The 12,764-nt window shown below is 58.8% G+C and overlaps 1 protein-coding gene across 3 annotated transcripts in view; it reads right to left on the reverse strand.

Annotated features, from left to right (window-relative positions):
* SZT2 (SZT2 subunit of KICSTOR complex) overlaps positions 1-12,764 on the reverse strand; it is a 54,906-nt gene that overhangs the window by 16,539 nt on the left and 25,603 nt on the right. For 2 of the 3 annotated variants that reach the window (XM_020914684.2, XM_070468302.1), the window contains 32 exons: positions 12,528-12,698; positions 12,039-12,273; positions 11,724-11,853; positions 10,682-10,824; positions 10,284-10,436; positions 10,036-10,150; positions 9,610-9,827; positions 9,297-9,512; positions 8,829-8,907; positions 8,531-8,625; positions 8,099-8,267; positions 7,584-7,929; positions 7,225-7,395; positions 7,010-7,104; positions 6,647-6,770; positions 6,395-6,559; positions 6,100-6,304; positions 5,706-5,821; positions 5,352-5,598; positions 4,394-4,535; positions 4,168-4,260; positions 3,943-4,021; positions 3,549-3,842; positions 3,244-3,385; positions 2,972-3,067; positions 2,821-2,884; positions 2,404-2,589; positions 1,909-2,076; positions 1,734-1,821; positions 1,564-1,635; positions 1,185-1,386; positions 260-359 (listed from right to left, as the gene is read on the reverse strand). In XM_020914684.2, coding sequence (XP_020770343.2) covers positions 260-359; positions 1,185-1,386; positions 1,564-1,635; positions 1,734-1,821; positions 1,909-2,076; positions 2,404-2,589; positions 2,821-2,884; positions 2,972-3,067; positions 3,244-3,385; positions 3,549-3,842; positions 3,943-4,021; positions 4,168-4,260; positions 4,394-4,535; positions 5,352-5,598; positions 5,706-5,821; positions 6,100-6,304; positions 6,395-6,559; positions 6,647-6,770; positions 7,010-7,104; positions 7,225-7,395; positions 7,584-7,929; positions 8,099-8,267; positions 8,531-8,625; positions 8,829-8,907; positions 9,297-9,512; positions 9,610-9,827; positions 10,036-10,150; positions 10,284-10,436; positions 10,682-10,824; positions 11,724-11,853; positions 12,039-12,273; positions 12,528-12,698 — 4,919 coding nt within the window. The remainder of the gene's footprint in view (positions 1-259; positions 360-1,184; positions 1,387-1,563; positions 1,636-1,733; positions 1,822-1,908; positions 2,077-2,403; positions 2,590-2,820; positions 2,885-2,971; positions 3,068-3,243; positions 3,386-3,548; positions 3,843-3,942; positions 4,022-4,167; positions 4,261-4,393; positions 4,536-5,351; positions 5,599-5,705; positions 5,822-6,099; positions 6,305-6,394; positions 6,560-6,646; positions 6,771-7,009; positions 7,105-7,224; positions 7,396-7,583; positions 7,930-8,098; positions 8,268-8,530; positions 8,626-8,828; positions 8,908-9,296; positions 9,513-9,609; positions 9,828-10,035; positions 10,151-10,283; positions 10,437-10,681; positions 10,825-11,723; positions 11,854-12,038; positions 12,274-12,527; positions 12,699-12,764) is intronic. The other variant, XM_020914685.2, reaches the window with a different exon arrangement.

Below are 12,764 nucleotides of genomic sequence, written 5' to 3' on the forward strand. Positions count from 1 at the left end.
TTATCTCATCCCTAATGCTAGCTGAGTGCAATGAGAGGGAGCATCTCACAGTCACTGGAAGGGAATGAGAGAGTAACCCACTCTGGGGGTGGGTTGGGAGAGCTCCTCAGGTTTTAAGGACACCGGGGAGTAATAGCATCCCAGTAAAGAAAATGTCCAAGTTGGATCAACAGCCTCTAAAAGTCAAGTTCCTGGAAACTCCTTCGTCATCTTGGCTGCATCCCATGCCTGGAGAGGCCTGCCCCTGGCTGCCCCTTACCTGGTTGACCTCCCTGCAGATCTCCCCAACTCGCCTCACCAGGAGCTGCTGCAGGTGGCGACACTCGGTGCCTGGGCCCCCATCCTCCCGAATTAGGCTCCTGGGGAGGATGCATCAAACACAGAATTGCAGTGGGGAGGGAGAGAGGGGAAGGTGTCATGGGAGGAGGGACCAACAGGAACCATGGAAAGGAAGGAGGACTGGACAAGGGGAAGTAAACATGAAGGGAACTAGGAAAGATGGAATTCTCAACAGCAATTCTGGAAGCCTAGGCTGCAGGCTTGCCTCACCAGCCTCCATGTAGGTACCACCTGAGGCTTCCGTCATGCAGTTCACCTCTTCTTTATCCTCCGATCTTCTTTGTCAGAATGGTGGTCCTCCCTTCTCTTAACATGCCCACCCCCATGATTAGAGCAGCACTGAACGAGATGCCTAAGTATGGTGCTGCTGCTTACTAACTGGGACCTTAAGCAAGTGTAATATAACCTATGTGTGCTAGAGTTTCTTCATTCGGACCACAAGGATAATAATACTTCACAGGTATGTTATAGATCAAATGAGTGATCCATATAACAAACATAGCATAGTGCCTGCCACAGAGCAAGTACTTGTTAAATATTACCTATTATCCCTTATTTTTGTATACCTATAGCTCCTAGGCTGCTGTGTACTACAGATTCTCTTAATGTTTGGCTAGGAGCCAAAATCCTCATCAGCTTTTCAACTCCATTATAAGAGTGGAGTGACATGCTTTGTTACAACATGTGGGAAGTGGTCAGGAGTCCCCAGCCTCAGAGCACAAGTCAGATCCCTACCCAAAACCTCAGTCCCAAGTCTAGCCTTCTAACAACACTGAAGAAGGGAGTTGTGGGACCTGGGAAACGCTAACATCGGAGTCAGGGTGCAGGGCCCAGCTTCTCCTTACCTCGCATGTGCATACACTTCCACACGGTCCTGCAGCACCCGGATGATGAGCCAGAAGTCAGGCAGGCAGGGTCCAGGGAGGCCTATGAGGGAAGGCTGTGGAGGTGCCGGCCCGGGAGGGGTCCGCAACATGAAGGGGGGCTTCTCACCTGGGGTCTCACTGGGACCCTCACTGTCTGAGCCACTGCTGCCACCATCATAACCTGTGTCAAACATGCTCAAGTTCAACCTTACCCTGAGGCTCATGTGAGCCCCAAGTGCATCAGCTTGGTGGGCCCCTCTGGGTTAGTCCCTACTGATGGACTTGCCCAGACCTTTCACTACGTGGCCCTGAGTCCACTTCCCATCAGCTTGGTCTTCCCTGCTCCGCCCCAACTTACCTAGGTGGTCCGAGTCCACACTGCCCTGACTGGACATGAGACTGAGTCCCCGGCTGGGCCCAGGCTGGCTCCCTGGGAAGAGAAGGGAAAGCCTGGAGCCTCTCTGGATCCTGCTGAGGATGTTTTCTGAACATGGGTGCAGGGCCAGGGAGATGCAAGTCATCTCTTACCTCCCTGGGGCAGGTTGGGCAGACTGATGAGCAGGGGGCTCTGAGGATCCTCTGGGGAGCCAGGGGCTTGGGGGCTGGTTGTCAGGGCCTGAGGGTCAGGAGGTCAAGCTGGAGCACAGCCCCACACTTCCACCACCACCCGCTCCTTTCACAGGTCCGTCCAGGCAAGACTCACCTCCCCTTCGAGGCCTTCAGCCTTGTCCTCCTGGCTGTGCCAAGCCCAGGCTGGGGAAGGGGGCTCCCCGTGGGACCCACCTGGCTGTTGGCCCACTGCCACAAAGAAGAAGCCACTGTCAGGGTCCTCAAGAAGAACATGACCAGGGAGGTGGAGGCGGCGGAACTCCTAGGGAGCAGGAGCCAAGGGCAAAGGTTAGGCGGGAGCAGCCCTCCTTACTGGTGGGCCTCACACCTCCTCATCAGACCCCTCACAAGTAGCCGGTGAAGCACACACTAGCATCCCCGTTGGGAGTTATGAGAAGGCTCAGGGGCTTGCCCAAGGCTTACCAGGCCCAGGGGCAAGGGTGAGCTGGGCCGCCAGGCATGGGGTCAGGGGCAGACCACGGGGTGAGGAGGTGGGCTCCAGCTAAGAGAGGGCCTTCCGGTTCTGTCCGTGGAGCCTGGGGAAGGACAGTCCCCAGGGTGACCAGGGAGTGCCTCGAGAGCAGCATACCTCCTTAAACTGTGTGAGAGAACGCTCTGGCCCAAACACAAAACTCAGCGGCAGCGTCTGGCGCAGGCAGGTGGAGCGTCCGGGGGAGCTGTGGATGTGCGCGGCTGCGCGGTGCAGGGCTGGGCTCTGGGGGATGCCCCCTCTTCGCAGCGCCCCCACCATCTCATCCTCCAGCAGCCAGCGGATCTACGGTCGGAGAGCGATGCAGGGAGTGGTGAGGGACACTCCCCACGCCTACTGGGGCATCATCACACTCCTCAGTCAGAAGACACCAGGAGAGACTCTGCCTCACAGACTGGGAAAGGCCTCACTGAACCCCAGAATAAAGGGGGTGTCTTATGTCACCATCTCATGGAAAGGGTGTCAGTTATAGTGCTGAGGGGAGATTACTTAGGCTGGGGGAGGGAAGGCCCTCACCTCACTCATGGTGGTTTCAACAGCCAGTCTGTGGGGTGTGGCCAAATTAGACAGTCCTGGGTGCCTAATTGGAAGAAAGGTTTGCATACTGCTTTCCAGAGGACAAAACCAATAGGGAGCATGGAAGCCTAAGAGGGAGGTGAGGAAGTACCTGTCTTCTCCTGGAGGCGGCAGTGGAGGCCCCAGCCCATCATCGGATGGCTGCCCTGGGGACCGTGGGAAGGACGCACTGCTTTCAGATGTTGAGCTGAGCAGGACAGGAGCAAAGGTCAAAGGTCAGCACCTATCATCCTCCCAAGGCCTCCTCAGCAATCCTTTCTTGGAATCCTTAAGGTACCCTTGGTCCCCAGGCGTCTCTAAATTCTTTAACGGTTCCCCTACTCTAACGAGGCCCCAGATCCCCCGCCAAACTTGCTGCCACACCGGTGGTGCTGAGGATCTGAGGTCGGGGGGAGCTCCACTTCCAGGGGCAAGGTCAGCACAAAGACGTCCAGGGTGACACTGAGGTCCCGCAGAGGAACTCGGCCTCCGATGGGGGGGCCCTCCAGGCTAGAAAGCACCTGGCCTGGGAGAGGGGGGAGGTTAGGGGTCACTGGAGCTCTGGGGCAAGCACAGATTTCAAGTGTCCAGGGATAAAGAGTTACACCCAGAGGCTCTCCCCCACCCCCAGACAGGCATGCAGGCTGGACCAGGTCCTATGGCCCTCCCCTGGGGACCTGTAGACTCACCTAGGCAGGTGGGCAGGCTGCACACAGGCACTGAGCTGTGCTGGCCACGCAGCCGCACGGAGCACGTGAGGTGCAGGAAGAGTGGCGGCAGGTCATGTGCCAGGCTCTCGGGCCCCGTGGGGGAGTCGCCCCCCAGGATACTGAAGGAGTCCTCATCGGGGTTCACGGTGTCTGCATCTGACAGTGAGGCAGAGTCCAGCCCAGCAGGCCCCAGCTCTGGTTCACGGCTCTCGCGGTACTCCACCTCCAGCTCCGGGTCACTCTCGGTGACCACGCAGCAGGCAGATGCGTCTCCTGGAGACACAAGTCATGTGATCAACAGGAGAGGCTGGCAGCGGAGGCCCCGGATCTTGGCTGGAAGCAGCCTTTACCCCCTACTCACTGGCCTATGTACCTTCCTCTCCCATGAGCTCAGCCTCTGAAAACTCCAAGTCACTGACTTTTCTGTCGACCATGTCCCGGGGGCCCTCATCCTGGGCAAGAGAAAGAGGCAGCTTGACCTGAGGTGGGGCCTCAGGGGACCAAGGATCAGGGATCAGGAGGATCTGAGTGGGCCAAGCAGGGTTTCAGAGGCTACAGGCTATGGGGAGGGAGGGAGGTAAGGGAGATGGCCGCTCACCTCACGCCTGCTGGATGGAGGGCAATAGAAGAAGTAGTGGGGATTGGAGGGCACCGTGCGGAAATGGAGACTGCTGATCTCCAGAAACTTCTCCTGTTTGGGGTTAGAAGGCTACGATGTCAGCTGCTATTTGGATGAACACTGCCCCTACCCTAGAACAGACACCTACACACCCCCAACCATGAGGAACCACTGCCCAGCCAGGACTCTGTCTCTCTATCCTCACCTGTATGAGGCTGTGAAGGGCATCATGGGCCTCTCCTCTGAGCTGACAGACATCTGTTAGAGAGATCTCCAGGCCTGGGTCTGGATGGCCAGGGACACGGGTGCTCTGAAACTCAGGCTCGCTGAGGTCCTCGGTCTCTATGCTGAGTGGGGTTGGGAGTGCTAAGTGTTAGGAACCATCATGTCCTAGAGAAGCCTGCTTCCCAAGTGGGAGCAGCACACAATGGTCTACCTCTGCCTTTTGGAAGGGTACTGAGCACAGGACATCGGCAGGAAGAGGCTAGAAGAACCCACCCACCCATCTCCACTCTAACCTCTATATTTCTTAGTGGCTGGACATTTCTGTGCAACAGAGGAATGAGTAAGGCTGATTCCTGGTTTTCTGACTTGGACCAGTGGGTGGAGGGAGATATCATTCATCATGGAAGAGAGACCCAGGTGGAGAAGCAAGGTTTGGTGGGAAGAAAGTGCACTCATCTGGGGGGCATGAAAGGTGGGGGATCTAGACCTCCAGAAAGGAAACTGGGCATCACCAGTGTACTTGCCCCTCCGCTCCTTCCACTTCCCCAGTGCTGACTCCTGCAGACACCAGACACACAGCTGTCTGGCTGCCTGCCTCTCTCACTCAAGTTTCTGTCTCTGAGAGACTCAGCAGTTTAGGGGATTTATCACTACTATCTGGATGTCCTCGGAACAAGGTTCTACTTTCACTGATGGCCACTGGCAACTCCTCACCACTAACCTAACTCAACGCTCCACACCAAAACAGGAAAGCTGGGAGGACCAGGAGAGTAAGACGGGGAGACTGCTGCCCATGTTGAATGGGAGACAGAAGCCTGGGCAGAAGGTGGGAAACCAGTGACCAAGTACGGCTGGTTGCCTCCCCAGGGCAAGAGGCCCCGGGCTATAGGGGCTTCATCTGCGTGCCCCCTTATACATCATTCAGGAACCATCCCAACCTGGACTCAGAAGCCAGGACAGCTCGTTCCCGAGGCTCGGGGCCCTCCTCCATGCTGCTGCTGAACAGCCCTGGGCTGAGAGGACCAGGGCTTGGGGGTGCATGAGGCAAACCCCGAGTGTGGCCACACAGTGCGAGCAGAAAAGGAGTGATGTCTATTTCCTGCAGTAGCTCCTCACAGGCATCCACTGCTATTAGCAGGTCCTGCGAGGTCACGCTCTGTGCTTGCTGCAAGCTCCGGAACAGCCCTGGGGGAAGCGGAAGGGGCCACGAGGTCAAGCTCTGTGAGGACCTCTCCAGTCCCCATGTCTATAATCTGCAAAGTGGGCTCCTCTTGCCATGGTGTCACACTCACCGCGGACGTAGCATCGCTGTGCATGCTCCTGTAGCAAGGCACAGTGGTTGGCTGCCTCTTTGTGCCTGGGCTCCATCCAGGCTGAGGAGAGGGAAGGCTGGTCAAGGAACTGAGTCCTAGGAATGGAAGGAAAGAGAGGGCTTGGCCAGCTCCCCTCAGTGACAGCCCACACTCAACCATCCCCCACCTTCCAGTGGATTGTCCCTAGGTCCCTACCAAATGCAGTGATGGCCCAGAGACTTCAACTGATGTGCTGAAGGAAGTCCAGCACTGAGCAGGCAGGATGTGGCTAAAAAGCTGAGCTCCTGCCACTCATCATCAACTTGTGTATCTGTCCCCTTGAGCCATGGCTGGGGGCCGGGAAAGGACCTAGGTCAACACAGAGGGCACTCACCGGAAGACGAGATCTCGGGGTGCCTGAGGGGGCTGCACACCAACCATCTGCTCCCTCAATGCTTCCAGAGAACAGCTATAGATGTAGACAGGACACCGAGTCCGGGGCCCATCTGCACCCTCTGTCTGTGAAGCCTGGCGCCCAGGGTAAGCTGGTAGGTCCTGACGGAAGGGTGGGCTCAGCTCTCCTGGATTCTGGGCACTGTCTGTGGGCAAGAGGTGGTCCATGGCATCCAGCCGTCTGTCTGTTCCCATTCCTGCTGCTGCTTAACTGACTTAAGAGTCAGCAGACTTACCACTGGCTGGGGTGACACTGAGGATGGGGACCTGGGACTTTGTCACCGTGTCCCCAGTTACTGCCAGATCTTTCAGGCTGGGGGCCCCATTCCAATCCCCAAGCTTAGTTCTCGTCTCCTCTTGAGAGGGTCCCTCCAGGCCATATGAAGCCAGATGTAGGACATCTGCAGAGGAAAAGCGAGACATAACTCAGAGCTGCCTGGCAGGCCAGTGAGGGAGCTGAGGGGATAAGAGGGGTCAGTAGTCAGTACCTGAGAAGGTTGCGGGGAGGAAAGTCAGGAAAACATGCTGGGGGGTCACAAGCCTTGCATAGCAGCGCCACTGAGGGGGCTGGGCAGAGCTGACAGGCCCGAGAGTTTCAGGAGGGCCTGGACTCTGTACAAGAAAAACAAATCAGAGCCGTCTTAAGGGACCACCCAATGCCCACTCCCTTCCCCTGCCTGACTCCATGTTCAGAGACAGCTTGCAAGACTGGCGACCAAGAGGGATGATGGTGCCCTGTCAGTGGCGGGCAGCACTGAGCATCCCCAGACTTAGAAAGCGGGGGGAAGAACATGTGGGGATGGCAGGAGGTCACCATAATGAAAGGCCCGAGAGGATGCACCAGTGCTGACCGGGGTGGCAAGACCGGGGTCTCCGATGGCCTGGGCGCTGCTGCCTGCTTGATCCTTTAGGATCCCAGGGTCCCCCTCTGCTGGCCCCTCTGGACCTACAACGAAGGTAGAGGTGGCTGGGAAAGAGCAGGGCTCTGAGGTGCAGGAAAGGGGAGGCCAGAACCCAGACGGGAATCGCTCTGTAGTCTGGTACCTGCAAGGAGGCTGGGGCTCACCTGGACTGTGGCAGGTCCGCCGAAGCACCTCGCGCAGGAAGGTGGCCTGGTCGGCGGCAGGCAGCGGGAGCTCCCGGTCACTCAGCTCCTGGCCCAGGCAGCCATGCAGCAGGCACAGCACCATGTCATTGGCGGGACAGGGTCCCTCGGCAGGAGGGATGCCCTCTGGCTCTGCCCAACACACACTCTGCTAAGCACCCAGGACCTCCTGCTGCCTGGTATCCCCTGGCTCCGCCCCGGCCAGTCCGGCCCTCCTGCAGCCCCCGCCCCCATCCTGCCCTGCTCCTTCGCAGACTCATCTGCTCTCTGTGCTCTAATACCCCTTGGCTGGCTGGCCCCCAAGCACAAGATTCACCCACCTCTGGAAAGCAGGAGGAAGAACATCTGGAGCTGCTGGCACTGAGGCAGCAGTCCCATGAGGTCAAAACGGAAAGGGATCTCGTGGACACAGGCGTCTCTTCCCTGGTCCATCCCTGGGAGGGTGGTGGGTAGGGGGGAGACAATAGCGCGGGGAGGCCTGGAGTCCCCGTCTGCAGCTGACTTCTCCCCACTCCTCCTCTGCTCCTGCCCAGGGGCCCCTCCCCACTGACCGGCAGAGACCCTTGGCTCCGGGGGCAGGGGACCCCACTCCTTGCTCTGGCAGAGTTGTATCAGGTATTCAAAGCTCAGCATGGAGCCTATGCAGGCAGCATCCCGAGGGTGGAGCTAGGGGAGGAGTAGCAGAGGGAAGGGGTTAACCCCAGCCTCCAGCTCTCAAGAAAGCCCCCACCAACACAGACATTCAGAACACAGAGACTGAGAGGGACCAGGAAGCCATCAGGCTGTGCTACTCCCAGGGGACTAGGGACCGGTGGGGTCCTCCGAGGCCACTCACAGCTCGAGGGATCTCACAGTACGTCAGGTCCTGGAGGTGCCTCCAGCTCTCAGGGCCGGGTCCCACCCGTCCATACTGGGGCTCCACCCACACCTCGGTGACCAGGTTGAGCTCTGAGTCCCCCTCCAGGGCCTCCACCTCCACATCGTTGTCATCATCTGTTGAGAAGCTAAAGGAGGAAGGACTCTAAGCCCGGAAGAAAGGAGAATCCAACCCACCGCCGCCTGGTCGGGAGTTGGTCCACGGAGGGCAGGAAGGCCATGGCTCACAGGACAGCCACAATTCACACATGGCCCTCTGTCACTGTATCTGCCTGATAAAGTGTCTAAAGACAGCATCCCCTGCCCTGATTTTCAAGGTTGGGAGATAGACCTTCTGGGCCAGAAGGGGGAAGGGGAACTGGAGCAAGGTGGCTCGGGGGTCGGGCCTCACCTGTCCTTAGTGGAGGTTGAATGAGGTGGGAAGAGGATGTACTGGACCACGCACGTGTGCCTCTCCTCGGCCGCAGCTTGCCCCGGGGGCTCGTTCTGGGACAGGAGGAGAGAGTTTGGGCCCACCCCAGCCCTGGCCCTCAGAACTTCAGGCCCCTTGCCACACTGTCCTGGGATCGACCTCAGGCCACAGGGTCCCAGTGAGGCAGCATTTCCATCAGCCCCAACCCCGCTCACAGGCGAGTGCCCTGGGATGATGATGGACCTTGGTGGGAGGGGTCGTGAGGGATGGCACGTACCTGAATCGGGAGCTCCAGGACCATGGTGATGATGCCTTCCCCACTGCAGGCGAAGTGGAACCCTTCCGAAAGCCGGACTCTGAGGCCCCGCAGAAGCAGCGGTGGGATGGGATGAGATGGGGAGAGACTCAGCGTACAACCCCTGGCCTCCGATGCCACTTAGACACTCACTTTCCAGCAGCCATCCAAGCAGACTTGTCTGCTGGTGGCCCTGCTCAAACCACTGGACCCTCAGGGGCGGCAGGTCCAATGAGAACCAGAGGCCAAAATCACCAAGTTGTGGGGAAAGGTGGTGGGTAGGGGAGCAGCACGCATGCTCTGTGCTGGCTCCTCTGCAGAGCAGGGGCCTCAGAGATGAGGGCAGAGGGAGGGGCCATGTCTGGCTTAGGCATTCTACCAGCATCCAAGCCCAGCATTGACGCTTGTTCCCTCCCTGCCCCCAGTGGCCCGGTAGGCTGAGTGACGTACTCAGTGAGGATGGAGAGGAGCTGGGCAATGGCGCTGAGCGGCAGCGCAGGGGCCAGTCCTGACGGGACGCTCCAGAGCCAGCGCTGGTGGTACAGGTAGCGGGACAGTGATGCCAGGCTAGAAGAGGCTGAGCGGCCCGACACCAAGGGCAGCGGCCCCGGTGGCTCCAGGGTCAGCAAGAAGGGTGCCCGGTAGTCCAGGGGCAGCTTCTCATACCTGGGCAATGAGGGCAATTCTCAGCTGACCTCTACGCATGCCCAGCTCAGCTGAGGCCCCCACGTGTTCCTGGCCCACTCTCACCCCCTCTACCAACCTGATGAGGAGCTTGTCCAGTGGCTTATGCAGGACCACAAGGCAGGGCCGGTCAGACAGGGCCTGCTGTGGCCCCAGCGTTGGCGGGGACTTGGAGGGAGAGCTGCCCCCACCGGTGCCCCCCAGCCCTTTTCGTTTCACCTTGGGAGTCGGCTCCTTGCTTTGAACCCGGTGGGGGAAACGCAGGCGCAGGATTTCTTCCCGCAAGTCCGACACAATCTGCGGGGAAACTGTGATCACACCCTCCTGCTCTCATCTCCTATGGACATGCAGAAGGGGTCCCCAGACGAGGTGGGAGAGCCTGGTGTCCCACGGCTTATTGGTCTGAGGGGCTCCTTCAACTGGCCCCGGGAGTGCTGGGGAGAAGGAGCCAGTCAACACTCCAGGGGTCGTGGGTCGTCATGGAATGAGCTGGGGCCCTGCTCACCTTGTGCCGAGCCTGTGCTGGCGTGCCGATGGGGAAACCCAGGCGGAGCACCATACACGGGGCCTTGGAGATGATGCGGACCATGTAGAAGGAGGAGGGGGGCTGGTCTGGGGCACTGGGGAGAAACGGAGGGACCGTGAGCAGCCCTTGGCTGGGAGAAGAAGGGTTTAGGAGGAAGGACGGAGAGGGTCAGGGGTGAGAGGAAGAGACACAGGATGAGGGGGAGGAGGGGACATCACTGTGCCCACCTGGAGAGCAGCTTCACGTAGGAATAGCCCTCAACTAGCACGAAGCTGCTCCAGTCACGGAGCAGGGAGGTCAGCGAGGAGTGCGAGATCCTGCACTGGACGGTGCTGTAGCGGCCGTTGCTGCCGGGGGTGTGCAAGTGCTTGGGGATTGGCCTGGGAAGAGGGTGTGCGGTGAGCTCAGCCCTCCCGGCCCCAGGCGTGGGGGAGAGGGACAGGTTCTCTCTTCCAGGCCCTGTCTGAGGGTCTGGAGGCTCAAGAGCAGGAGGGCTAAGATGGGTTGGAGCTTTCCTTGGCCAAGGTTGGTACGGGCTCATCCACTGCCTCCCCTCCCCATCACTCCGTGTCCCTCCCGTCCCCCGCTCCCCCACCCGGGCTGTGGCCCGACAAGGGACACCCACGTGTCATGCTCCAGGATGAGCACCAGGCGGTGCATGTGTAGCCAGCGCTGCCACGAGTTAGCATCCATGGACAGCACCGGCTTCCAATAGGCAGCAAACTGGGCATGGGAGGAGTCGGAGCCACTCTGCTGAAGCGAGAGCACCTGGGGGCAGGAAGAGCTTGTGAATAACCTCTGCACAGCACTGGAGCCTGGGGTGAGGGGGGCGGGGTCAGAGGCAGCAGTGGTGTAAGGCTAAAGAAACCTTCGGGCCAGCCTGGGACAGAGGCAGAAACTGCCTCCAATACCAAGGCTACGTCAGGGGTCCCCAACCTCTAGAATCTCATGCCTAATGGTCTGAGCTGGAAATGCTGAAATAATAGTAAGAAATAAAATGCACAATAAATGTAATGCACTTTAATCATTCCAAAACAACTCCCTCAAACCCTGGTCTATGGATAAATTGTCTTCCACAAAGCCAGTCCCTGGTGCCAAAAAGGTTGGGGGACCACTGGCTAGATTAAGACAAATGAGCCCAGGGACAGGCCGTGTGGCCTCTTAAAACTGAATCCAGACACAGGATGGAACTTCCATCACTGACTTTGGAGAAAAGCCTCTGAGTGATGGCAGGATCTCAGGAATGAGGCTATTATTCAGTGGAATAAGCCCCCAGCCCCTCAGTGCTAGGCTGACAGCTGGGGCCAAGTGTGGAGAAACCAAAGGACCAATGAAAACACAGTCCTTGAGAAGCACAGCAGTCAGTGGTTGGCTGAAAATGTGGGGGAGACTGGAGGATGCCCTGTGGAGATGGCGAGAGGGCTTGCAGCTGGCTGGGAGACCACTACCGAGACATTCTGCATTGACCTTTGACTCCAATGATCTGTTGAGGGCCACCTTTCTTTAGAGACTCTTTCCTCCCCTGGGAGGGTGGGGGTGGGGAGGAGGGGGCTCTGAAGGCTAAAGTTCAGGGTTCTCAGATTTGAGAGGTGAGGAAAATGAATGTGGTTCTGGGCTCCAGAGGGTGAGCACAGGACAGGGAGAATGCGCGTCAGGGGCCCCCTCACCGGGGTGGTGGAGCCGGGTGGGATGTAGAAGAGAGGCACTCCGCTCTTGGTGCTGTCGGGCAGCGTGAAGTGTTCTGGGACGGAGGAGAAGGACTGCAGGTGGGCAAGCATCTGGTCCGTCTGGTTAATGCTGCAGAGCAAGGGCCACCCTGAGCCTCCCTGGCCTCTGGGGAGTCAGGGGAGGAGAGCCCCAGGGGCATATGGGAGTCTGGACACAAGCCCCTAGTGCTCAGGGTGATTCTCTCCAACCCTCGCTTTCACATCCGTCCCTCCACACAAGTGGGACCTCTGTCACTGAGCGGTGACCTTGCTTACCTCTGCAGCGTGTTCCAGAACCGCCGGATAACGTGGGTCCGATACAGTGAGCGAATGGGCTGTCTCAGGGCACAGGACACATCATGCAGGATGTCATAACCGCCTTCCATTGTCACTTCCACCCGGGTGCCTCGAGGGCCCTCAGGCTCCAGGGGCCAGGGTGCAGTAGCCACGTACTCAATGCGCATGTTGTGTTTCCACAGCAGCACCAGCTTCACCTCCAGCTGGGACCCGCCTTCAGGGGAAGCAGGAGGGGAGGAGGGCCTGGGACTGAGTCCTGTCCGCAACCTCCACCTACAGCATGGAACTCTAGCCTGGCCAAAGTTTCCAAGCCTGGTTCCAAGCCTGGTTCCACAGAGCGCAGGGCCACTTAGCTAAATGCTAAGAGCAGTAAGGCCAGCTCACTGACAGGCAGAGCCTGCCACGCGTGGAGCATGCGGCCTCCTGCTCTGTTTAGGTGTGTGGGACACAGCAGGGCCTACCCCTCACCTTTGGCCAGTGTGACCTCTCGGACACTGTAGCCCTCTCGAAGCCGCACAGACACGGTGCTGACCAAGTCAGCTGGCACCTCCTTCTCAGTGTGCTTTTTCCGACGCAGGGCCAAGGCAGGGTTGCTGCTTGCGGAGACCAGATGCTCATTAAACAGGCGGTGCTGAGAGCCTAGGGAACGGGTGAGGACGGGGCAGGGAACAGTGTTATGTGTCAGCTGACGGAGGGATGGGAGAA

This window comes from Odocoileus virginianus, chromosome 5, assembly GCF_023699985.2.
Source record: "Odocoileus virginianus isolate 20LAN1187 ecotype Illinois chromosome 5, Ovbor_1.2, whole genome shotgun sequence".
NCBI lineage: Eukaryota > Metazoa > Chordata > Mammalia > Artiodactyla > Cervidae > Odocoileus > Odocoileus virginianus.